Source organism: Rhinichthys klamathensis, unplaced genomic scaffold, assembly GCF_029890125.1.
Source record: "Rhinichthys klamathensis goyatoka isolate OS25496 unplaced genomic scaffold, OSU_Roscu_1.1 h1tg000217l_1, whole genome shotgun sequence".
NCBI classification, from domain to species: domain Eukaryota; kingdom Metazoa; phylum Chordata; class Actinopteri; order Cypriniformes; family Leuciscidae; genus Rhinichthys; species Rhinichthys klamathensis.
Window position 1 is genome coordinate 159,748 of NW_026606742.1, and position 26,807 is coordinate 186,554.

The 26,807-nt window shown below is 37.1% G+C and overlaps 1 protein-coding gene across 1 annotated transcript in view; it reads right to left on the minus strand.

Annotated features, from left to right (window-relative positions):
* The window catches only part of grin2da (glutamate receptor, ionotropic, N-methyl D-aspartate 2D, a), a 73,707-nt gene that overhangs the window by 43,348 nt on the left and 3,552 nt on the right, over positions 1-26,807 (minus strand). Inside the window, exon 3 of the mRNA XM_056264166.1 lies at positions 16,833-17,099. Coding sequence (XP_056120141.1) covers positions 16,833-17,099 — 267 coding nt within the window. The remainder of the gene's footprint in view (positions 1-16,832; positions 17,100-26,807) is intronic.

The window sequence follows — 26,807 nt, forward strand, 5'->3', positions numbered from 1 at the left end:
GGCAGAATAACGCCTATCTCCTGCACGCGAGAGAGGAGAGAAGAAGAAAGTTGGTAAATGTCAGTTCAGTTTTAAGTTCATTCTTTATGTGCGTATGGGGTGTGCGATCTGTATTGTCTATTATGATATTGTAATCATTGTTTTAACTATGTACGAGGCACTGTGAGCTGATAGCATTTGTCTATCGTCCTTTCACTGCTGTGTGCAATTCATAGGTAGGCTATGTCCCCAAATTAGTTTTTGTCTTATATTTATATCATATTATGTTCTTATATTAGAATATCACATCAGCAAGAGTGCCGTTTTCCCGTGCACAATTGCAACTGTGATATTTATGTTATACAACAGTTAAATTAACAATAAGTTAACATTGGGAGTTACTTTTTAGACACAATATTGTCAATATTGTTTGTTTTCCCTTTATTTCGCCGACTAGAATTTCATAATGAAACCGTAGTGAGTCTCAATGCAACACAGCGATGATTTCTTGACTGAAATCTGCGTTTTGAACGAATCACTTGCTTCTTTCCCGAATGAATCAGCCGTTTGAACAAATCGGTTGAATGAATGAATCCCTCTTACAGGGAATTGCCGCCGCCTACTGGCGGTTTTAATTTCATATTTAAAGTATCCTTTAATTAAAACGTTAAAATTAGAAATAATTTCATATTTAAATACTGATTTGAAAAAAATCTCATAGCTTTATTTATGCAATTGTAAATGGAGTGTAAATATATTAATGCCACTTCTGTGTCACCTCTGCACTGCAAAGATGGATTTTGATTTTGATGGATTAATTAATTTGACTGGTAACAGTGGTACTGTATAATTAAGTATTATTGTATAAATAAGTATAATTACTGTATAATTTGAATGTTAGTATTTGACATAAAAGGTGATGCATAACTCTAAATAAGTTTAGAAAAAATGTCCATATATAGGTGAAAATGCCCCTGGAAATCAATTTAAGGTGGCAAATATTGCCCCTTAATTAAAAAATGTATTTCTGTCACTGCTGTGAACTGACCACTGCATAGAATATGAAAAATATGAATATCTTCGTGAGTCAGCTGTCAACAACAGGCCTAAACCAGCCATGGCACCAGCACAAAAACACAATCAGTAAAATATTATCTAATTATTAACAAAATGTTGAAAATATTGAAATATATTTTTGTCAATATTGCACACCCCTAATGTACGGTATTAATTTTGATTTCTTTAGGTCTTAAAAAGCCTTAAATTGGACTTTAAAAAGTGTGCAGGAACCCTGTAAACGGTTAGACATATCAAGTCAGTTATTTTCAGTAAATGAATTAATAAGCTTCTTGGTCCCCATTGCTTTTGCTCTATAGTTCTCAAAATGAAGAGAAAGAAGGACATCATGTCTATTACAGTTACTGTGACTAATACTGAATATGTAATGCAAATGTAAAAATATAAATGTAAATGTAAATACATTGTTGAATGATTATAAACACGGTATTTTGCCTGTTAATGCCTGCAGCAGTGCAGAAAATGATATGACAACAATAAGGTCTAAATGTAACTGGCCCCTCTAACAGTACAACTGGCCCCAGCTTGGCCCCCCCAGTTGAAATGGGCTAGAACCGCCACTGCTCAGAGACCCAAGCATTGACATTCATGATGTGATGATGTTTTTTCACCTTTCAGTATGTCTTTAGACAAGACTCGACATTAAGCCTTGTTATGTGCTTGTCCAAGTAAAAAAGAAATCCTGTCCGAAAAGAACGGTGTAAATGTAATTCTGAAACAATATTCTAGTCAGTGTTCTATCGGTGCTTACTTGCTTAAAGCAGCAGATTTGTTTTGTGATATTAGTCCTCTTTGTTTCCAGGGAATTTTGTACCTTTATAAATAGCATTTTTTCTTAATATTTTAAATATGTTGTATGTCAAATTCTTATATTTCATCAATATATTCAATTATAACAATAAGACATTGAAGGACTGTTACCAATTAAATGAAATCAGTATGAACAAAATCCATCTTTTCACTGCAGAGGAAAGCTGCATTTAAAGTGCTATTTAGATGTATCTACACAGACTGTTTAATGAAGCTTAGAGGTGGGATGGATGCATTTCAACTGCAAAAATAATGTTATGAGATTAATGTTTTCAATAACATTTTCTAAATATCGAAATATAAAATATTGGAAAAAGATTAACTAAACCACCAGTAGGTGGTTAATTCAAGATTCATTCAAGAATAAAACAAGTGACTGTCTGTCTTTATGAATGGGTCACTGAATCACAGACTCATTCGATTCATTCAAAAACGAATCACCGCAGTGTGTTGTTTGGACACGAAAAGTTCTGCTTTGGCTTTGTTTGGAACTACTTTGGTTGACTAAAACAAAAAATGCATATTGTGTCTAAATAATAACTCATGCACTATTAACTTCTTGTTTCTTGAACTGTTCTATAAAATCAACATCACATTTGCAATCATGCTGATATGATATTCGTGAAAACAGCACTCTTGTGCATGTGATGTTGCTTAACAGCTCTCCAAACAAACTGATGATCTGTGTCAGGTGTGGTAAATAAGGTCATACAAAATGTGCAGAACAGTGCGTTCCCAGGAACAAGATGTTATAAATATAAAAACTCAAAAAAAAAAGTAAATGTTAAAATAGTTTAAAAAAATTACCACATCAAAAAGCTGCTTCTTTTGTCTCTTTCCTACACAGACAGGCTGTGCAAGCCTCAACTAGTGCAACCCTGTTAAAGGGGTGGTATAATACCCCTTTTTACAGTATGTAAAATACATCTATGTTGTCCCCAGAGTGTGTATGTGAAGTTTTAGCTTAAAATACCCCACAGATAATTTGTTACAGCATGTTAAAATTGTCCCTTTTTGAGGGTCAGTAAAAATGCGCTGTGTCACTTTAAATGCAAATGAGCTGCTGCTCCCGGCACAGAGGGCGGAGCTTCAAGAGCTCATGTGTGTTAGGCCCTGTCCCAAATGGCACACTCCGGACTTGTGGACTTCCTCAGAGTCCACACTTCGGTGACGTCATGTAGTGCAGACCTATAGGGCCCTTAGCGCGAGTCCGCGAGGGCGCATTGAGAGGTATTTTTGGGACAGACTCGATCGTCACGCCGGAAACAGGAAGACGGTCTGATTGTTGTTATGGACAGGAAGAGCTACAGGTTCGGGGAAATATGCTGCCTATTGTTGTTGTGTTTACATATGACTCAGTAAAGCCCTGACATTCTGTTCTATTTATTTAATGAATCATAATGCGATCGTATTATTCAGCTCGCTATTATTAGCCTATGTTTGAGACATCAACCACTGGTCGATGATCATAATGTTTGTATAAACTTGTCATAAAAACCGTAATGATAATTACACTTAAATATTTTCTTCTCAGCCATGTTAACAATTGTCCGTGAGCGTAATCTCCTCCAATCCGTTGTCTGATTGGCGTTTCGCAAGGATTCCTGGGTAGTTAAAGTGCGTGGAGCCTGCATCTATGCGGGCTTCGCGGAAGACCACTTTAAGGGTACAAAGGGGGCGCTGCTGAGCACACTTCAGAGCGTTAAAATGCTAAATGAGACGGTCTACTGACTCGTAGACTCGGCGAGCACTCGCAATTTAAGTCCACGAGACCGAAAGTCCGCATGAAGTGCGCCATTTGGGACAGGGCCTTAGCAGCTCCGATTATATGAAGGTAAATCAGTAGCTAAACTCGAGAGCACGTAGATGTGAATTTGAGAACTTGTACAATAAATATTTGTATGTGTACGCGAACATTTACACTCACAGCTCCAATGTGAAAACCTGTAAAATAAAAATCTGAACTTTAACGCTGAGATTTGCACTCGCAGACTATAGTCACAAACCTGTATTCTGAATTTGAAGCTGCAGACAAGTAGTCACAAATGTGTAAAATGCCATTCACAAAGATACAACGACAGACACAAACTTGTAATACAAATTTGCACTTCTTCTAACATTCAAATTCGCAGTACAACCTCAAATTGGCACTTGCAACTTCTCAAATCTGTCACTGCAAGTTCAAATTTCGCGCCTTGACTTTTGCTACTCTTTTCGCGATATATGAGGTGCAAAACTGATTTGTGCACTTGTAACTCAGTGGCGGTGAGAGCGGAAGGGGGGCGGGAGCGGGGGTGTTCGAAGGAGCCGTTTTATTGGTTGGCGCCTAGCCAATGAAATGGGACTTCTATTGTACGCGATGATGTCACGAAACCTGCCTCCTCGTGGATGTTCTGAAACGCTAACATGGCTTAATGCATTAGACTAATTTAAAAGACATAAATGATATTATCAAACTTAGTAAACACAATAATGCATTCTACAAAAAAGCAGATGAGCACAGAATATGAACGCAACACGTTAACCAAACTCAGGAAACACCATAAATAAAGCATACAGAAAAGCAATTGAGCAGAAAATGAACGCAACTCATTTAATTGTACGTTAAGCATTTTCCTCTCATAGAAAACCAAGAAAACGCTTAATGAGGCTTAATGGACCAACAGTTATAAAAAAAAAAAAAACCCCACACAATTCGTTATACATTATTAATAAAACACAGGCAGCTGGTTTATTTGCACTGAACACAAATTCGCTTTCTTTCGTCATATTCTGTGCTCATCTGCTTTTCTGTAGTATGCATTATTAGTATGGTGTTAATATCACTAAGTTTGATATTATCATTTATGTCTTTTAAATTAGTCTAATGCATTAAGCCATGCTAGCGTTTCAGAACCTCCACGAGGAGGCGGGTTTTGTGACATCATCGCGTACAATAGAAGTCACATTTCATTGGCTAGGCGCCAACCAATAAAACGGCTCCTTCGAACACCCCCGCTCCCGCCCCCCTTCCGCTCTCGCCGCCACTGAGTTACAAGTGCACAAATCAGTTTTGCACCTCATATATCGCGAAAAGAGTAGCAAAAGTCAAGGCGCGAAATTTGAACTTGCAGTGACAGATTTGAGAAGTTGCAAGTGCCAATTTGAGGTTGTACTGCGAATTTGAATGTTAGAAGAAGTGCAAATATATTTTACATGTTTGTGACTGTCATTGTATTTCTGTGAATGGCATTTTACACATTTGTGACTGCTTGTCTGCAGCTTCAGAATACAGGTTTGTGACTATAGTCTGCGAGTCCAAATCTCAACATTCAACTTTAGATTTTTATTTTACAGGTTTTCACATCGGAGCTGTGAGTGTAAATGTTCACATACAAGTACGAATATTTATTGTACAAGTTCTCAAATTCACATCTACGTGCTCTCGAGTTTAGCTACTGATTTACCTTCATACGATTACCTCAAGCACTGAAATGTGAGAAACTGTTCTGCCTTATGTTTAAACTGGAGTCGGACAATAATGGAGAGACTCAAGAAGAAGTGACAACATGTAGAATGCAACAGGACGTTTCTGAATGGTTAGTTGATGAATTTATGCTGCTGATGTGGAGTTAACTATCTTTAACTCTTTGATTAGCATATTCTGTCATGATAATCTATAAATCACCTGTTTGGGAACTGTTGTAAGATGCCTACAGAATGACATTTTTATTTAAATATATATTTAAAAAAATATATTTTTAAACAGGAAAAGATTAAAGATAATCTGCTGAAAATCTATTTTATACTGAGTCAGGCCCGGTTCCTGTTCTGCAGAACATAAATACGTCATCCACAACAGAACTCCTAGACAAGACAGCAAAAAACACAGAGAGAGGCCATGAAGCCATCTCAGTGGTCACTACCTATCCATTAGATGGCGAGCAAATGTTATTTTAAATAGTCTTATATATGTTATAGTTCTGATGTGCTGTGGAGTCTCATTCCAGGCTTTAGTGAGCACATGAAAAAAAGATCTCTGTCCAAAACAGTTCCTAAAAGCCAGTATAGGCAGAAGTCCATTTGTAACAGATCTAGTGCGCTTGAGCCTTGAGCTGAGTTTTGGAACCAACGCAGTCAATGCTGCTGAAGTGCGTCCATTTAAGATTTGATAATACAAGTTTATCCCATGGCTTATTTTATAGTTCTGAAATGTCAAGGCATTACACAAAGATAGTGCAATACAGTGATGAGTCCAGCCTGGAAGCCTGTTGTGGATCGTATAGGCTCTATTATAGAGTCTTGTTACAGGTTCAAGGATCTCATTTGTTGTGAGTGACCAAACAGGTAAACAGTGGACATAATGATGGCATGAAGATATGTTTTAGAAACAGAAAGCTACAAATATGGTCTAATTTTACTATAAACAAATAACTTTTGGTTTAACTTTCTGATTAAGGTTTGGACATGGTCACGATAATAAGATGTGAGTTAAGAGAGACTCCCAGATACTTATACGTGGATACGATTGAAAGCTTTTGATTAGAAAAGGTGATGGGATTGGATATAGATAGCTGTCTCCTAGATGAATAAAAATACATACATTCTGTTTTCTTAATATTAAGTGTTAAATGGTTATCTTGCAGCCAATTATGTAAATGCTGCAGATCTGTGTTAAGTTTGTAATTAATTGTGTCAATGTTTGGGCCAGACAAAAAAATAACAGTGTCATCAGCATATAACAAAGAACTAGAAAAATTAAACGCATAAGGAAGATCATTAATGTAGATAAGGAAAAGTAAAGGACCTAAAATGATGCCCTGTGGAACTCCCATAGAGCACACTCGTGACTGAGATGTTACTGAGCCGATTTAGTCTGAGATCTGTCACTTAAATATGATATAAACATATCTATTACAGAGTAGGACAAATGAAAAGAAAGAAGTTCATTTAACAAAATTTGATGATTAACTGTATCGAAGGCTTTTCGAAAATCTATGTATCTATGTAATCTATGTATCCAGCAACCTGACCCTTATTTAAAGACGCCCGTATCTGCTCAGTAAAAAGCAGCAAAACCGACATGGTTGACCGCAAGGGTCGAAAGCCATGCTGACAATCACTGAGCAGGTTATTGTATTCAAGGTGATTAATTATTTGATTTAAATAAGGTTTTTTCAAGTAACTTGGAAACAGTTGGAAGAATTGCAATTGGGCGGTAGTTGGAGACATTGGTTGGATCATCAGACTTAAAAATCGGGGTGATCTGGGACGTTTTTCACATGGCAGGAAATACTGATTGCCTAATACACAGACATGCTATTGCATTTGTGTTACGTACTGTATTGCATGTGAAAAGACGAATGCGACAGCTTGAGCAGACTAACAAATGTGCTCTACTACAACTCTCAACATGGACTGCGTGTTCCCGGGGGCAGGGAATTTATGTCAATTTTAGGGTTAGTGATGTCACTAACCCGGGAGGAATGTCATGTAGTCTCTACCAGCCGTTTGCTGTAGTCCTTAAAAAAAACGATTTCTTTAAAAGCAAATATCTTCCTTTGCTTTAAACTTTGAGCGTTGTAACTTTGCAGATGTTGTTTATGCTCAAACAGCAACATTACGCACTAACTAAAGTTGGAAAAGTTAAATCATAAATCAACCACCCCTTTAATGTCAATTCATTATCCATTATCTATCGCCATTTACACTGATTGTAATAAAATCTGAATCCTTTTTGCCCCCCACATTTTTGGTGGCCGAATTTTCAGTGCTTCCCTAGTGATGTTTTATTAATGACATTTTAATCAGGCAACTTTTACTTGCCCCTTCAAAAAAAGCATTAATGGTCGAGCACTGCTCTAGAAAGCCATTAGTAAAAAAAAAAAGTAAAAAAAACAGATACATTTTCACCAGGGAATAATTTGAAAAAGCATTGCAAAACTGCAACACTGGGCATTTAAGGCCCCGATACACTTCTTGTGAAATCGAAGAACGGACTGATGCGACATCGTTTTGAACAAAATCAGGACAAAATTAAGTACGTTTGGAGTTTGTATCTGGAGTTCGAAACAGCTTGCCACAGCAAACTTTCTGGAAAAGTTTGCTCAAAAATGAAGTACGTTTGGAGTTTGTTTCGGGAGTTAGAAACAGCTTGCCAAAGCAAACTTTCTGGAAAAGTTTGCTTCGGCTGGTAAACGCCTTCGTACTTTCATTTGTCCTTGGCGATGATGTAATAGGTAGGTGTGCTCCGAGGCTCCGCCGCCTTTGACATGGAGTTCTTCTCTGGTTTATTTCCTCTGTTCAGTTTGTCGAGGTCGGACATCCGTGAGTAAAAACATGAACACACTGAAGATACACTTTAGTGGAAAATGAAGTAGTAATTTTAAATCGAAAGCGAAACTGTCATTGTTTTATTATTATTATTATTATTTAATTATGTAAAGCTGCTTGATTTAAAGTGCTATAAATAAAGTGACATGACTTATCAGGAGAGGCAATTTGCAGAGCTCGTGCAATCATATCCACATTGCTATAGTATAATCAGATGCTTCTCACCAGCAAAATATCCAGTGTTGTTTAGAGTAATTTTATGGTGTTAATTTACCAGAGTTAAAAAGTGTTGATGTAAATAATTATTTCCTCTTTGATTAATGGCGGACGACCATGAGAGTACAGATATAATTCCAACAGATATAATATATATTTTTTAACAGCTTAATTTAGATGTTATCAAGTCAATTGTGCTGGGAAATTTTGGCAATAAAATGCATTTTAAGTCTCACAATTTAATATAGCCGTGCATTATGTTCCACAAATAATAGTGAGCACCAATCAGCAATGTGCAAATCGTTTTTTTGTTGTTGTTCTTTTTTCTTTTTACGTGCACCCCCACACGCTCAGCCTTGGATAATCAGGAATTTACATGAAACACATTGCGGTTACACCCTTCTCCAAAACTAAGGCAGAGCAGAAAAATGATCATCCAATCCAGCAAGAAGCGTTTTGTTGAAATTTTTATTTTCTGGCTGCGTATGAAAAGAACCGTTTATTTTATATCATATGAGACATGTCTGACATGCACGCTTCATCTGCAATCATTTGCAAGTAAATGCAAATTAATTTGCTGCAATTTCACTTTAATGTAACATTTGTGAGATGACAAATGGAGCTTTTGACTGCAGCTGGACTTCATTTATCATTTTCTTGACCAACAGCTTTCATCGTGCTGATGAAAGTTCAATATCAAGGTGTGAAGACGTGTGAAACTGCTTAACGATTGTACATTCCAAGATTTTCTCAATGTAGGCAAGTTAATGTGCTACTGCTTAGAAATGTGCTAATTAAAGCAACCATGCTTAAAGCATAAGCTGAAATTAGAAAGTCCACAGGGCTTGTTTCCAGGTTTCAAAGCTTTGCTGTTTGCTGTCAATTAGGTTTTACTTTAATGTGAAAAAACCCGAAATGTCTATATTAATTTTATTGTTAAAATTACTTTTCAGTGAAAAGCAAATTCGGGTAGCAAGAACTGCAGCCCTTCAAGTCTTTGACACAGACACCAATGTGCAAGAGGACATCTTCCCTGAATTGAAGGCATTCTACATTTAAACACTTCAGACATTCTTTCAAGGCCTCCATACTTCTGATATGGTAAAGGGTTTATTTGTGCCCTGTTTGAAATAATGTTTTGATTTTCTCTCTTAGAGTCTCCCACAAGATCCCCAACCCCCAGCACATGCACTGATACTCTTTCACTCTCTTCAACTGACCATAAAGAGACAGAGAGAGCAGTGCAAAATCAATCAGTAAGGGCCAGCAACAGCTTTAGCATAGATGCTGATAAGGCAAAACGGCTATGTATGCATGTGTTTTTCTTCATGATTAATTTGTCCATGTAATTATTCCCTTCCATTATTTTACTAGCCTTAAGTTGTCACCTGTATTACCCGCTTTTCCACTGTCGGGCCAGTGCAAAGCAGGGCTAACAACGTGCCAGGGGGGGCAATAGCCTCGGACCTCAAGCATGCTTAATCAGATTGTCCAAGACGCCCTGCAAAAACAATCTGGTGGTGAGGAAGGGCTTCAGGGAAGGAGACTAAGATCAGTCCAACAGAGGCCGTTGACAGACTTGTACAATTCCATAAAGGTAAAACTCAAAATTCTGTCATTTTTAAAGCTGCAGTCCGTAGCTTTTTTGGGTTAAAAATGATCCAAAATACATAGAGAAAATACATAACCAGCCAGTGTTCAAAACTCTCTGCTTGCCTTAGCTCGATTCAAAGCGGTAAGCTTGTAATAATGTTTTTAATTTCAGTGGTACTGGTGGATTTCCGCGGGAGATTCGAGCATGTCTTTGCGTCATTACGTCACATCTGTACACATAAAGAAGGAGTCTCGGCTAGTATATTGCGTGTGAGGATGCTGGAGGAGGAGATTTATAGCCTTTTCTCACAGCACTTGATATAATTAACCTTATCAATTTGATGGTGGATCCAGAAAGGTTCAAACCACAATCACCAGTGACAACAGATTCACCCGCTGTAAAATGCAAAAGACTTCGTTCGGACTTCGGAGTGGCTACAGAAAAAAAGAGACTGCAACCGGACCCATGCGAAAACTAGGATACATATCGGAAGGACATTACATGCAGTCACGCAATGCTGACATTGTTAACATTAACAATTTGAGAACAAAGTATAATTTGCATGGTTTTGCGTGATATGATAAGCGATTGTTAGATTTAATCAGCGCCAGAACAAAAGTGGATGTATGTTGGTCATACTTCCAAAAAGTAGAATCTGTGATTCTGAATGCCAGTATCCACACCGGCGCGGTGACTGACAGCCTCACAGTCTCCTCAAACATTGTGTTCATCCGCGCTGTGTCGAGTCGAAGTACAACTCACGTAAAGTTGATAATTCCGCGAATAACTGCAATTGCAGATTTCTAACAGAGATGGCGACAAAGAGGAAAAACTGCGGACTGCAGCTTTAAATTAGGATTATGGTTGTAAATACCATAATGCAGTGATTTTCAATCCTGGTCCTGGGGACCCACCACTGCGCATTTTGTTTGTCTTTCTTACCTGACACACTCAGTTTAGTTCATGAAGCTCTCTCCAAACAAGCTGATGATCTGTGTCAGGTGTGTTAAATAAGGACATGCAAAATGTGCAGAGCAGTGGGTCCCCAGGACCAGAGTTGAAAACCACTGCCATAATGTGACACTGTCTTAGGCTACGTTCACATTGTCAGTCCAAATACGATTATTTGTGTATCCGATTGGAATCTGATCGTCTACATTGTGCATCGCAACTGTTGAGATCCGATTTGTGTGTCCCTTGCTGCTCTTTTCTTTTCTGGAATGACGGCATTAGTTTGGCGATGGCAATGACGTTGCGATGGTAGGTTTAAGCCAAAAAAAAAAAAAAAAAACACAACATGGAGCGACTTGCAATACAGATGTTGTCTTATTTACAACATGAAAAAGTATAGCCACCATGCTGAACTACTACATCATCTGAGGCAGCAAAAATGTGCAAAATTCAGCATGTCTCCATTATATTGTAAATTTCTGCCTGACTGGCACTTTGCATAAACACAATCTTGTTTCTGCAGTGACTTTCAGAATGTTTGCTATAACAACGTTGGACATGTTTACGTTTTACTTGGTGTGAGAAAGTGGCATAAACCATGTGAAATCCGAATAGAGCGGTCAGACTGAAACAGATTTCCAGACATGCAATTTAAATAGGATTTCAAATCACATTTCATCGCATTTCTTGTGATTTCTTTTGCCATTCACACTTGCTAAATATTGTAAGACCGGAGAAACTGGAAGAACTGGAATAGAGGGCTACTCTCTGAGAAAACAAAGGATATTAACATTTGAACTCTCTCTTGTGAAGTTAGCATCATCATTCGAGACGCAAGTCTCACCTCAGAATCTTCCTAATCTACATTTCTTTCCCTCTTCCCCCACTCTCTCTCTCTTTCATGCTGAGATCACCAAAATTCACCCAAGAATCCATGTGGTTTAATGCGAATAATTATCATACAGTATTACACGTTTGGTATCATCTGAAATGTCTCAGTGTGACTGGTACAAATTTCCCATTCCCAAAGAAGTAAAACAAAAGGTAATAAAAGTGTTTAAGAGTTTAGTGATAACTTGCACACAAAAGAGGGTGGGTCTTCCAGGCAAATGGCCTCCTGCTCTCAAAAGGTGTAACCTCTGAAAGCAAATTCGCTTTGTTAGCAGATGTTTCCATGTGAAAGAGGTTTCTGTCTATATAATGAAATGCAACAAGAGGCTCGGCGCGAATCTGTAACCCAGACTAGCCCGTGATGTGAAGCGTAAGCAAAACACTTCGCATTATGTATTTTATAATGTCACGGTTCGCATCTTTTCTCTTTATTCCAGAGCATTTGATGTTTTGTATCTATTATCTTTAAACTGATTATGAAATTGGCATGCTACATTTACCTGAATACCATTATGTTCAGTAAAGAGTTAAAAAGAATAGTCAAACATTCGCTGACATTTGATGTACAGATATCATTAAAACCTTTTCATGGAGTCAGATGAAATAACGAGTTAATACATGAAAAAATTTATTTCATTTAATCAAATTACTTTGCCAGGCGGAAAGACAGTAACACGCAGAGACCTTCACCCACTGATCGAATGCCGCCATTGGATCGATTGAGTCGGGCTTACAATATGATCGGATTCCAATCAGATATGCACAAAAACTCGATTTGGAGTGAGTCTGAACATAGCCTAAATGTACCTTTTGGACTCTCAAAGTGATTTCACACGTTCACTTGTGTTCTATTGACCTACAGCGCTCAGATTTCCTTGAACAATTCTTCATTGTGTTTTAATGAAGAAGGTAAGTCGCTAATTTTTGGGTGAAATATTCCTTTAATGAAGTTGTCCTGTCACAGTAATAAGCAAAGCATACCAACTGGTTTTATTTTGCATATTGGGTTTTTATTTGTTGTTGTTTATTTTATGATTAAAGGGTTAATTCACCCAAAAATTTAAATTGTCCTTTACTTGCCCTCGTGTTGTTCTAAACATGTAAGACTTTCGTTCACCTTCAAAACACAAATGAAGATATTTTAATTAAATCTGAGAGCATTCCTTCTGCTTTCAGTTTTTACTGTTATGTGTATTTATTTAATTTTTGATAGGAAAGCACGCAGCATATACACTCACCTAAAGGATTATTAGGAACACCATACTAATACTGTGTTTGACCCCCTTTCGCCTTCAGAACTGCCTCAATTCTACGTGGCATTGATTCAACAAGGTGCTGAAAGCATTCTTTAGAAATTTTGGCCCATATTGATAGGATAGCATCTTGCAGTTGATGGAGATTTGTGGGATGCACATCCAGGGCACGAAGCTCCCGTTCCACCACATCCCAAAAAAGCTTTATTCGGTTGAGATCTGGTGACTGTGGGGGGCATTTTAGTACAGTGAACTCATTGTCATGTTCAAGAAACCAATTTGAAATGATTTGAGCTTTGTGACATGGTGCATTATCCTGCTGGAAGTAGCCATCAGAGGATGGGTACATGGTGGCCATAAAGGGATGGACATGGTCAGAGACAATGCTCAGGTAGGCCGTGGCATTTAAACGATGCCCAATTGGCACTAAGGGGCCTAAAGTGTGCCAAGAAAACATCCCCCACACCATTACACCACCACCACCAGCCTGCACAGTGGTAACAAGACATGATGGATCCATGTTCTTATTCTGTTTACGCCAAATTCTGACTCTACCATCTGAATGTCTCAACAGAAATCGAGACTCATCAGACCAGGCAACATTTTTCCAGTCTTGAACTGTCCAATTTTGGTGAGCTCTTGCAAATTGCAGCCTCTTTTTCCTATTTTTAGTGGAGATGAGTGGTACCCGGTGGGGTCTTCTGCTGTTGTAGCCCATCCGCCTCAAGGTTGTGCGTGTTGTGGCTTCACAAATGCTTTGCTGCATACCTCGGTTGTAACGAGTGGTTAATTCAGTCAAAGTTGCTCTTCTATCAGCTTGAATCAGTCGGCCCATTCTCCTCTGACCTCTAGCATCAACAAGGCATTTTCGCCCACAGGACTGCCGCATACTGGATGTTTTTCCCTTTCCACACCATTCTTTGTAAACCCTAGAAATGGTTGTGTGTGAAAATCCTAGTAACTGAGCAGATTGTGAAATACTCAGACCGGCCCGTCTGGCACCAACAACCATGCCACGCTCAATATTGCTTACATCACCTTTCTTTCCCATTCTGACATTCAGTTTGGAGTTCAGGAGATTGTCTTGACCAGGACCACACCCCTAAATGCATTGAAGCAACTGCCATGTGATTGGTTGATTAGATAATTGCATTAATGAGAAATTGAACAGGTGTTCCTAATAATCCTTTAGGTGAGTGTATTTACATATTCACCTAAACTCTCTCAGCAGTGTTGACAGGGTCGGGATCTTCGCTAACGGTACACCACTGGTCACGCATTTCAAACTTCGTTTTACCCCCTAAGCGAAGAACGAGAAAAAAAATTCACCACTGTATTACTATTTTTTTGATACACTAAATGCAAGTTTTGAATTCAATTTCAATTGAGAATGTTATGCATTATTTCATTGCTTTATACAAACTTTGCAATTCTCCTAATCTGGGTCTCTGAGGGTTAAACACACATGTGAAGAGGGAATGTATTATTTAGTCTTATAGCAGCTTTGACAATGGAGCAGTTTACAATTTATCATCATGCTGCTCTTTCTTGTCAAGCTTATTAAAATAAAATATAGCGAGTAAGCTTATGCTTTAAAGCGAATCACTGGCGGCAGAGTTTTTATATTTATAACAAAGCTGGCTGATAAAATCTGCACTTTGATGTAATGTGTGTCTGTTGAGCCCTTACAAAAACCGAACTGATGTTTAAGAATTTTGAGGAGAACAAAAAAAAAAAAAAAAAAAAAAAAAAAAAAGGGAAAAGCTTCTATCGCATAGCATCACGCTGACCCCAATTTTTTCCTCATTCTTTTCCATGCAGAAACGTGACAGGCACTTTGAATGTGCTCCTATATCAGTCACTGATTAGGGGCTGAAAGTCTGGGTACTTGGACACTGTGGAGAATTAATCAGTCAAGTTGTTGAACGTAGAGGATGTCTGCTGGCGTCCTGTGGGGAATTGAGTTGACCACCTTTGGGTCAGATGGAAACTGTCATTTAATGTCACGCTGCTCTGTAACATTACGGATGCCATCTCCCCTTTCGTAGGTCACACGACCTCCTTCTCTTTTGGAGCCTTCACGTAAAGGCCAAAGTATGCAGGAGAGTAAGAGAGAGAGAGAGAGAAGAAAAAGAAAGAGTGGAACGAATACACGAGCGATGAGAGGGAAGGTTAATCGAGAAATCAAGTTGGGAATATGGAGGAAGCGACTTACAGAATGCATGAGGAGCTTTACCATATTTTTCTTATTTCGAATTTCTGTCGAATAATTGCTCTGGGGCATTAGAGCTGGCTTCTCTCTTTTCTTTGTCATATTCATACTTCTATAATTAACCAAGACTGATTTTGTAATACAATTGTTAATTGTGCTGCCAGTGAAGCCACTTTGAATTAAAATGGGGAAAAAATGATCTAGGAGCTGGTGGAGTGGGAACGCTAGTTCAATGAAAGGAAAAGAAACAGTGGAAGAGTATGAACTGTACAGTCGCAATTGAGAAAAAGAGCTGCAGTGCAGTTCACAAAAGGGACTGATTTAAATTTTTAAAAGAATTAACAGATTAAACAAAAACGTTGATTGTGAACCCTTTGAAAATATCAAGATTTGGGATATTTAATGTGAGCTGTCATACTAATTGATTTATTTATTTAAATCTGTGCTTTAACCCTCGAATTAATCATTTTAGAATTATATATTTAAAATTACTTAATAAATGATAATGAAAAAAAAAAAGAAAAGTGGGACAAAAAGTCAGAATCACATAAAAAATCTGGGCTAAATCTCTAAAACCTTCAATTTTAGAGTGAAAAAATATATAGTAAATTGATATACAAGAAAATGAAATTAAAATAAATAAATAAATAAAATCTGGAAATTAACCATTTCAACTGTTTATAATAAAATGTACAAATACAGAAATAATGTATGGAAGCTTGTTTCTGCCACTGGATAAAAATGAAAAAGGTAATTGAGACTTTTTATCTTACAATTCAGATTTTTTTTTCTCAGAATTGCGTGATATAAACTCACAATTGCAAATTATGAAGTCTGAATTGCGAGTTATAGGTTAATGTCAGAATTGCGTGATATAAACTCGCAATTGCAAATTATGAAGTCTGAATTGCGAGTTATAGGCTAATGTCAGAATTGCGAGATATAAACTTGCAATTGCGAGTTATAAAGTCAGAATTGCGAGATATAAACTTGCGATTGCGAGTTATAGTCAGAATTGTATGTTATAAAGTCGCGTTTATTCTAAAAATTTATAAAGAGAGAATTGTGAGATATAAACTTGCAATTCTGAGAAAAAAAGCAATTATCTTTTAAATTGTTTTATTCCATGGCAGAAACAAGCTTCCATAATAATGATATAGGAAGAAGAAAAAATAACTACCCTGTACTAATTCTATATCACTAATCACATGTAAATAAATTTGTAGCATTGATCATGTGACTTCTTTGTACAGGCAGTCAGATGTTCTTGCTTCCATTGAAGCTCAAGATGCTCTTTGATCACGCTGGAGAACATGATCATCAGGTTTTACACAAACTTGTTGAGTTCAAGCAGCTGCTTGAGTGCTGCTGTCATTAAAGCAGAAGAGAGACAAACCAAATACTAAGACGTTCTGAAATTCAGATTCGTTTTTAAATTATACTTTCTCACTACAATTTGTATGCTGCCTGATAATATAATGTGTTAAATTATAAAAGGATTCAAAAGAGAAGCAATTTGTCCATTCCCACTCCTGACCTGTGCTTCATTCTCCTTCAGTAGCCTGCGGGTACGAGCCCCTCCCGGGTCATCGGTCAGGTTGAGCATCACCACACTCTTTCTCTCCCAACCGATGAAGGAGCCATCTATCATGCCTTCTACCATGGCCAGGAAATCCTCATAGCCGTGGTGGCGTGTGGTAACCACAGAGAACGCCGTCCAATCAAACTCCTCCAGGACTTCAAAAATGACATCCAGCTGCAGGCTAGTGGAGCACAAGAACTGCAAGTAGACGGAGCCGCTCTCCTGTAAGAATAAGAACATTTAGGACATAGTAAAACTTTCCAACATAATATTTTTCATAAAGAAGGGCACTTCTAAAAGGTCTAGGACATCATAGCCAGATTCCACTTCACTGTAAAAAATGAATCATGGTTCTTGTAATTTTCATAAAACAAAAATGAAGGTGATAATTAAAAATATTGTATATATTTTATTAGGAAAATTGTGGTTCAGTGTTGTATAGAAAATATTGAGAACATTTCACTAATAAAACAAAGAGAAATATTTTCCTTTTTTTTTTTTTTTTAAGGAAACAGTTTTGAGGCTTGAATTGAGGAACCGATTGAGCTAATAAAATTAAGAGAAAAAGGCTTCCTATTTATTTTTAAGAGAATTAGTTCAATTATGTGCTTTTAATCAGAGACACCATTGTTAGTTCCCAGCATGCTTTGCACATGGCTGGAAATGGAGAGTAAATATTGAAATTAAGAGTTATTTTAAGTATTTTTGAGTGAAGGGAAACATCTGTTAATGTTTCATGTTCAGTTATGTTTGACATTTGAAAGAGTTTCTATTATGTTCAAGTTTTGATCAACTACTCAAAAATATCATGTGTAATAGTTACCATAATTTTTTTAAGTAAATGGAAATAATATTTTTTACAGTGTTCCCTTCCCAGCCTAAATTTCCGTTTGTAGTTCTAGATTTCAGCATTTCTCATTCATCAGGTATTTTTCGCTTCCCTCCATTTACTTATTCAGATCAATACAGTTATTCTTAATACCCACACAGCATGACGTAAAGGATTCATTGCTATTCATAACCCTGTGTTTCAGGCGACATTAGTGTCCTTGGCTGCTTTAGGATTCGAAACAGTCCGTTCGGCTTCAGCTCACCTCACTGTCTTTTTTTCTATACCCCGGAAGGTGACCATTCCACTGTACAATCGAGGAGATTTATGACCCTGACATAAAGCCGTATTTCTGATAGTGAAAAATAGCAACGCTTAGTCGGACACTTGCTAATGCATCATAATCATGATCAAATATATCATGAGTGTGGCATGACACCTGTTTTGTGCCTGCTGGTGACACTGGGCATTAAATGAGAAGTGTGCTGCCTTTATAATTGTCTATTTTTTTTAAGGCAAGCTGAGCATGACCTCTGTAAATCTTTGAAGAATTTTGGGCAGATGTTTTGTGTAACAACACATTAGAGTCAATATTTTAATTGCACCGATGCATATAAACAGCATGATCTGTGTGGGAAAAAAAGCTTATAGAAAAGTTTATAGCATATTAAAAACATGTATGCCTTAAGAGAAGTTTACATACAGAAATGTTAGTGTGAAGTCCTCAGCGAGAACAAGGGGTTTGTGTCTGTACACTAAAAACTGGTTAGTTTAAAACGCCTGCTTTATTTGCACCAAAATATAATTGTAAGTCTCAGAATACCTATTTGTTGCTTAACATCACTTTAGTTTGCACTAATTTCATTTGCTAGGGTTGTTAGTGTAATCGCTCCTATTTGACCCGCTCCAAGTGGGATTCGAACCCTCCGGCATGGGAGGCGGACGTGCTAAAAAGGACGCTAAAGACCACAGCCTCTACTCTTACTGGCCTACCTTACACTAGGTTTGCACAAACAAACATCCACCGTGTCAGAGCAATTTAAGAGATATGACCACACAAAATAGCACCCATTATAATCAACAAAGCTGTCACTGCACACAGGTACAGTGGTGCAGGTATGACGTCACTTTGTAGGCCAACCAGGAGTTAGCATTACACTGGTTCCCTCAACAAAAAACCAATAGGATTTTTGCATAGGCTTTTGGATAATCGCAAAAAAAAACAAGCTCTGTGATCAGCACACATTTATGATACTTGCCCGTTTTGTCCATCAAGATAATTTGTCACAGATAAACAACTTTTCTGAAGTAAAAAGCTAGAGGTAGGTTATAAACGAACTCCACCACGGTCGCTCGACTTCAACGTCACACCACTAAGCTTCACCTCCTATTGGAGATCACCTCCATAGAGTGGTGCAGGTATGACATCACTTTGTAGGCCAAAACGTGGAAACGAGTAGGGTAAGTGTACCCATTAAGCCCATATTTCAGCCATTTAACCAAAATCCCATTAGAAAAACCCATTGACTTCAGATGAACCGGAAGTGCTAAAACTCGTTTCCACGTTTTGGCCTACAAAGTGATGTCATACCTGCACCTCTCTATGGAGGTGATCTCCAATGTCTGACAAAGGACAATACACAAGGAAAACGTTGTTGTTATTTTTTTTTTTTTTTTTTTCATTGACATCCCTTTGTAAATATGAATATTAGCTTAGGATTTCATACACTGAATTGTATTTAATCACATCTTTGCAGATCTATAATATATTGAGTCCATAGTTGCATTTCCACAGTTGTACTGGCTCAGCTCCTCAAAGCCCTACATTTAAAAAAGGGTATTATTATTTATGGGTTTTAATAAATGATATGATGTTGAAATAAAAAGCTGACAATTACATTTAAATGGAATGCGTCATCTATTCATGATTCCATAATTTTGTGTCAGCCAAAATTTCCTATTCAAGTTTATTGGTAACCAATTTCTTTATAGATTTATCTAAATATTAAAATAACCATTTTACGATGTAAAATCAACCCAGAATTTGTCAAAATAAGCTACCATCTGTACTAAATTTGTAACCTAGCATGCTGGGTTAAATGAACACCCCAACTTGTCAGATAAGATTAACACAGCATGTCTTGACTATTGACTACTACAAATACACCCAACAGTGTGTTTTAAGACTACTAATTTTGGCTTGTTTTAACAGCATTTTTTTTTTTTTTTTTTTATATATAGACCCCTGATATAATGATCATAACAAAATATCGATCATGGCAACTACTAACAACTTGCGGTTGAACTCACTGATGATAAGTTTTTCTTCATCTAGAACAGCTTTTCCATGTTACAAACACTTCTTATGCAAATAAAGTCTCAATTAACTCCACAGTACTTTCCCCGTATGAATAATTTCCCCCTAGGTTACCTTGGCAATCTGGCAGTTTTTGTGTGTGTGTGTGTGTCATAATTACACTTTGACTGTTAGTATAGTCATAATGCATACCTGTAAAATGCAAGCAGAGGAATTTTTTGCATCTCTGTCAAAATTCAAGGCAATCAGCACGTATTTCAACAGGCCCATTAGAATACAACCGCCTCCAACATGCAAAACAAGTGTTCATACTGTGTGACCAGAGGATAAAGCCAGGCTATTACACTGAGTCTTTCAAATAATAACCAGACAGAGGAGCCGCAAACCTGATGAGCACAAAAATGTCACGACTGCAGAGAAGCATTAACCAAGCATAAAGGCTCACCTCCGCTCTATATTTAAATGAAGACCAGCTTGTAAAAGCTGAAAGAGCTTACAGTTGTACAGTAACTTGTAGCAGTGAAGCACTTAAATGGGTCAGGTTACATTTTCCACAGGACTACATGTCTACATTTCCTTCAACTCCGTATTGGAATCAAATACCTTGATAAATTTGATGCACTAAAATTGGAGCAGATATATATATTTTATTATATTTTGCTGAGAGCAAGATGAAGGGAGAGTCAGATCTTGACATGCATATGAAAAATGGAAAACATACATAAACAAATTGTAAATACATTATGATGATTTTATTTGTTTTAAATGATTTATAAGAATATGTAATAATAATAATGACCCTATTTAATATCTTGATAAAATACTATCCTGACCAATAACATTGCCATAAATGGTACATATTTATTATTAATAATATTAGTAGCAGTAGTTTCTTTCCTGCTTTTAAACTCAAATGCATTTGCTTAAAACAAGGAAATATGAAATTCTGCATTTCTTTTTCATTCTTTTATGGAAGGAGAATGAATGCCCAAGGTGTTTGTGTTTTCAAAAGAATCCCAGTACTAACAGGCTTCAGTTTCTTCTGATGCTGCAGCTTTGATTCGGCCAAAAAAAAAAATCAATCTACATTGATCACTTGAAACTAGATTTGCTGCATGCATCAAATGCATTGCAAGTGGGAAGGTTTAGATTAAATTGCAAAACAATATACAGTACATTAAACACTACTAAATCAATTTCTGCTCTAAATGACCTCAGATGTAAATCTGTATAGTGCTAATGAAGTACCTTCTGTTAGCGATTACATTCTGTACATAGAGAAATGGAACAGCCTGCTCTGCATCCTCTCAGCAACCAAACCAAACACATCACATTTTTGGAAACGTATAGATCAAGTCTATTGGTAAAAATATCTAAATCAATTTTCCTTTTTTCCCCCTTAAAAATGACCTATTTAAAAGAGACAGGAAACATTTTTTATTTGAACTCTATTGTTTTAGGAGTATTAGTTTATGCATTTGTCCCAATTTCTCACACATATCATAGATAATTGAAGAGTCCAGCGATCTAAGTGGCCTGCCTTCCTTTAGGGACAATTCAACATCTATTAATATAATCTTTTTAACATTTGCCCACTTCTAATCAGAGGTCACAGCCTTTGAAATTACTGGAATCCACAATGACACATTTAGTGCTGTTGCTGGGGAGATCTGAAAGACTTCAGGATGTATTGAAGTGTTGCATGAATGTCATACATTTTATAGCATTGCATAGCTCTGCATCATAATTACGTAGCGTCCATATTCTGCTGGTTTCATATGCGTCGCACTAGAGTTGAACCAGAAGTTGTGCATGTGCTAGCTTGTGCCCCTGAGACGCCAATAATCATATTTACTGCATTATGTGCCATATTGAGGTCCAGATGGACTAAGTGATGAATTTTATTTTATTTTATTCAAAAGCTTTCAGAGAATAAAATGGACCCTGGAAGGCTATGTTTACCAAAATCTGAAGAAATATGCAATTCCACGTATCTTTTTACGAGTGCCTGATGTGTTTGTGTTTTCAAAAGAATTCCAGTATTAACAGACTTCAGTCTCTTCTGATTTCGCAACTTTGATTCGGCTGAAATCAATCTACATTGAACACTTGAAAATAGATTTCGAAGCTCACGCAGAGGGTGCAAAATAGTGGCTGAAACATCTACGTTCTTCTCACACCAGAATATTTAACCACATAATGCAATTAATTACTGTCCTAATTAAACCAGTTGTGACTCCTTCGTGCCGTGCTCTGGTTGGCGGTTTGTGAAGAGGTAAAGGAAGTCTCTGGAGACGTGCTCTGCGAGACAGAGTTAACTCCATGACTCCAAACCCACGCTCACACCAAACCACAACACATGAGCCTTTCTAAATGTAGTTAATTAAAGCCTAAGCAAGCAAATGAAAAAGTAATGTAATATTTTTCCACAGGAGAGAAATATGCTGGCGGAGAGGATGTCTCCTGAGAGTGAGTAAAACAACACAGGTAGCCTGAAACTTATTCGAGTTTAATTGGTCACCTTAATTATGCTGAAATCTTATTAAGTGGTACGACACGGTGAATTTTTAGTCCACCGTCACATGCGAGTGGCAGATACTGGTTGCTGCAGAATGAATAATTTAAGTAGGGATTTTTCCAAACAAGCCTAGACACAGTGTTTGTTCAAAGGATGGAAAAAAGTACGAAACAGACAGAGATTTGAAATATTGTAATCCAGGGCATTTGTAGACAGCATGAGGCTTACGTGACAAGAGACCTTCAAAAAGGCCTGAACATAATAGTTGTTCCGGATGTGTTTGTGTATCACAGTGGGTACAAAACACTACATACATCACATGATTTTCAGTTGCTCAAAATGGCTCCTTACTATAAAAACACAATGTCATTTTACTAGTTTACATTTAGATTAAAGGCGCTTTAAGCGGTTTTCTTTGGAATCCATTGAATCAAATCCTGACAATCACTTAAATGTGTCCTGAAATATCCCACCTTTCTCCGTGACAGCCTTAGGCTCTATAAACATCTGGGAGTGGCCCCCACTTTTTCAGTCAATCAGAAATGCTTTCATGCATCTGACATTCTGACATGTCTTTGGAGGGAAGACACAACTTTGGAGGGCAATTTTCTCAACTTATGGTCAAATGATGGAGCATTACTTTTGCAAACCCTTTTATTTTTTCCTCTTTGCCAATACGTACATTCTAGTGTGTATAGGCACCGTAACTCAAAAAGTAATTACCATAACTTTGGTCAAAATTTGTACTATTGTACACAGCCCACTTACACAACATTTTACTCTGTTTACTGCCCATTCAAACCCCGGCTGACCTGTATTGTTGACTAATGCGTAATACTTTTCTAATTTTAGCAAAACAGGAATAAAATAAATTATACAGAGGCATATCTAGGAGACAGCTCAGTGCTTTTCCAGGCCGCTGAGAGCAGTGTACACAGAGAGGACAACTGAGGTCATGGCTGAAAAATGACCAAATACCATTACATCTCTGGGGAAAGTGTTATTGTGCATTCCAGAAAAAAAAGAAAAAAAAGAATTAGGTCTAAAGAAAATGATAATGAGCTTTAGTTTATTTCAATTAGACAAGGTCAGGGTTTGTCTGGCTAGTCTAGTCCACTTCCTGCTGCTAGATACAAAAAGCATCTTTGTTCATTCATGCCATTTTTTTTGCAAGCAATATATAAACAAATAAACCATATTATATTATAGAGATTTTACGCCATGACCAATATGTTTTCAAAGGGCTCTTAAAAGCGCCAAACTAACTTTTATTTTCCATGTCAGAGCTCAGAGCATAGCTTGTGACGGTGCATGCTCGTTTACTGTCATCAGCCAATCAGTTGTCATATATAGTGTCATTTACGGCTCTAACATACTGGCAGTAGAACTGACGGCCACACCAATGGACTCTTTTCACAAATTGTGATCATGCGTTTCCACAATGATTAACATTGTAAATCTATAAAGTTTTTGGTAACACTTTATTTTAAGGTGCTTGTAATAAGCAGTAATTAACAGTTAATAAGACACTTATAAGACCTTATAAGATGCATATAAGACGCATATAAGCATTAACTAATGATAATAAATAAATTAAATTAAATAATAAATTTCTCAAGTATCAATACATTGCACTTTTAGAACAGCCGAACAAACATAAATGGTAAAACAAACTCCCAGTCCCTTAAAAATGGACCTTCCCAAGAGGGAATAGTTTCCCTGATCTCTTCAGGGCCTGGACCTTTAATTAACCCTTATATGAAGTAGTTAATGCTTATGCATCTTATATGCATCTTATAAGGTCTTATAAGTGTCTTATTAACTGTTAATTACTGCTTATTACAAGCACCTTAAAATAAAGTGTTACCAAGTTTTTTATATTTTCATCTCAAAAAAGAAAAAGTAACGCTAAAGGTCAATTTCTCAAGAAAAGGAAATTATGTCACTGCGGTGTGTAAAATTAGTTCCACTACGGGTCTGCAACTATTACATTAGTGCGCTCTTTTCTTAAATATCACTTCTTAACTTTTCTGTTTTGCCTGTTTTCCAAGTTGCTGTTATAAAATGTACAAAGAAATTAATTTGTACTTGTTTGTAGCTAAACAGCCACTCTGTTTTTCAATTCACCGGCTGTCATGTCACCGAAATATGTACTCATGCAGTAATATCCCTGCTCGTATCACCATATGATGATCATTTATTTATAATATAGACATATTCCTTATGTCTTGGTTTCACCGTTCTATCGGATATGTCACAACATAACATACCGCATTCAAGCATATGTTATTACTAATCCTGACAGATCAAAATACTGAAACTAAAACAACTTATTTTCATGACCACATTGTATACAACTTACCTTAATCACAGTCTTTTCATTAATCTATAAGCAGAGCAACTATACAATGTGCAACAGCAACAATACTGCTTCTGGGTTTGTTAAGTCTGTGCATAATTACAGATTTTAAGATGATGACGAGATGGAGCATATGTGAGTGAAGGAGATGAAATATCATTACACTTTCACACAGTCTGTGCGAGATGGGAGCTGCCAGTCGATGATTTCCACAGCACATCGTGAAAAACAGTGTGATCATGTACAGTTCCTGCTCTTATTATGAATCGGCAGATCAGGGGCCTCATGTATCAACACTGCGTACGCACAAAAACGCGGCGTACGTCAGCTTTCACGTTCACGGCCAGATGTACTAACAGTGAAATTAACTTAAGAATGTGCGTTCCTCCAAGTAAACTTCATGTCTGGCGTACGTATATTTGTCGTGATTTTTGTCCGTTGGCGACTCATAGAGGCAATAAAGTGAAGTGGCAAACATTACACTACGAATTGTTCTATCGCACCACCAGCTGTCAGATATTGCTTATAATTTGTAATTGATAAATTATTTGACATATTATTGTCACACGAGTCTTATTAAAATATTCTATTATGCAATTAAGTAAGAACATATATAAAGCATGTGCAAATTGATACAACCGGTCTAGCAATGACAGAATAAAAAATAAACGTCATTAATTCGGTCAGTAAAGATAAAAAAGAAAGTAATATTTTTATTCAGCAAGGACACATTGAATTTGTTTAAAAGTGAGAGTAAATGCATTTATAATGTTACAAAAGATTATAAGATTTCTATATCTGTTTGATTTAAGTTTTTATTCATTAAAGAATACTGAAAATACTATATCACGGTTTCCACGAAAATATGAAGCAGAAGCACACCTGTTTTCAACACTGATAATACTCAAAAATGTTTCTTGATCATCAAATCATCATATTAGAATGATTTCTGAAGGATCATGTGACACTGAAGACTGGAGAAATGATGCTGAAAATTCAGCTTTGATCACAGGAATAAATGACACTTTCACACAGAATACATTTTCAGTGAAATTTCGTTTCTTGCTTGCTTTAGCCATGTTCTCGCAGGTTTCTTTTGCCAAATTGGACTAATTACCATATTTAAATTAATTTAATTGGGGGAGGAGACTGGGTGGGGCGTTGGTTTCGTGCATGTGCGCTCAATTTTACGTTAATTGGGATGTACAAAGAGAATATGCGTAGGATCCTTCGTACGCAGAGATTCATACATCTGCTTTTTTTTGTGCGTACGCACATTTACAGCTTTGTCCGTACGCAATGTTTTAGTATGATTTCAACGCAAGTCTTTGTACATGAGGCCCCAGGTCTGTGCGAGATGGGAGCTGCCAGTCGATGATTTCCACAGCACATCGTGAAAAACAGTGTGATCATGTAGAGTAGAATGATATAAGTGGCGGTTCTAGAGGGGGGGCCAGGGGGGCCCGTGCCCCTGTGACAAAAAGCTTGGCCCCCCTTGTGGCCCCCCTAAATGTGGAGTTTGAAATAATTTTTACAAAACTGTTTTTTCCTATCGTTGTATGCGTATTATTTTTTATTTTTCTATCTTTGTGGATTTGCATTTTCACGTGACAATTCGCATCACATTCGCGGGAATCGCGGCAGAATAACGCGTGAGAGAGTCTCGCGTGAGAGAGGAGAGAAGAAGAAAGTTGGTAAATGTCAGTTCAGTTGTAAGTTCATTCTTTATGTGCGATGTGTATTGTCTATTATGATATTGTAATCATTGTTTTAACTATGTACGAGGCACTGTGAGCTGATAGCATTTGTCTATCGTCCTTTCACTGCTGTGTGCAGTTCATAGCTATGTCCCCAAATTAGTTTTTGTCTTATATTTATATCATATTATGTTCTTATATTAGAATATC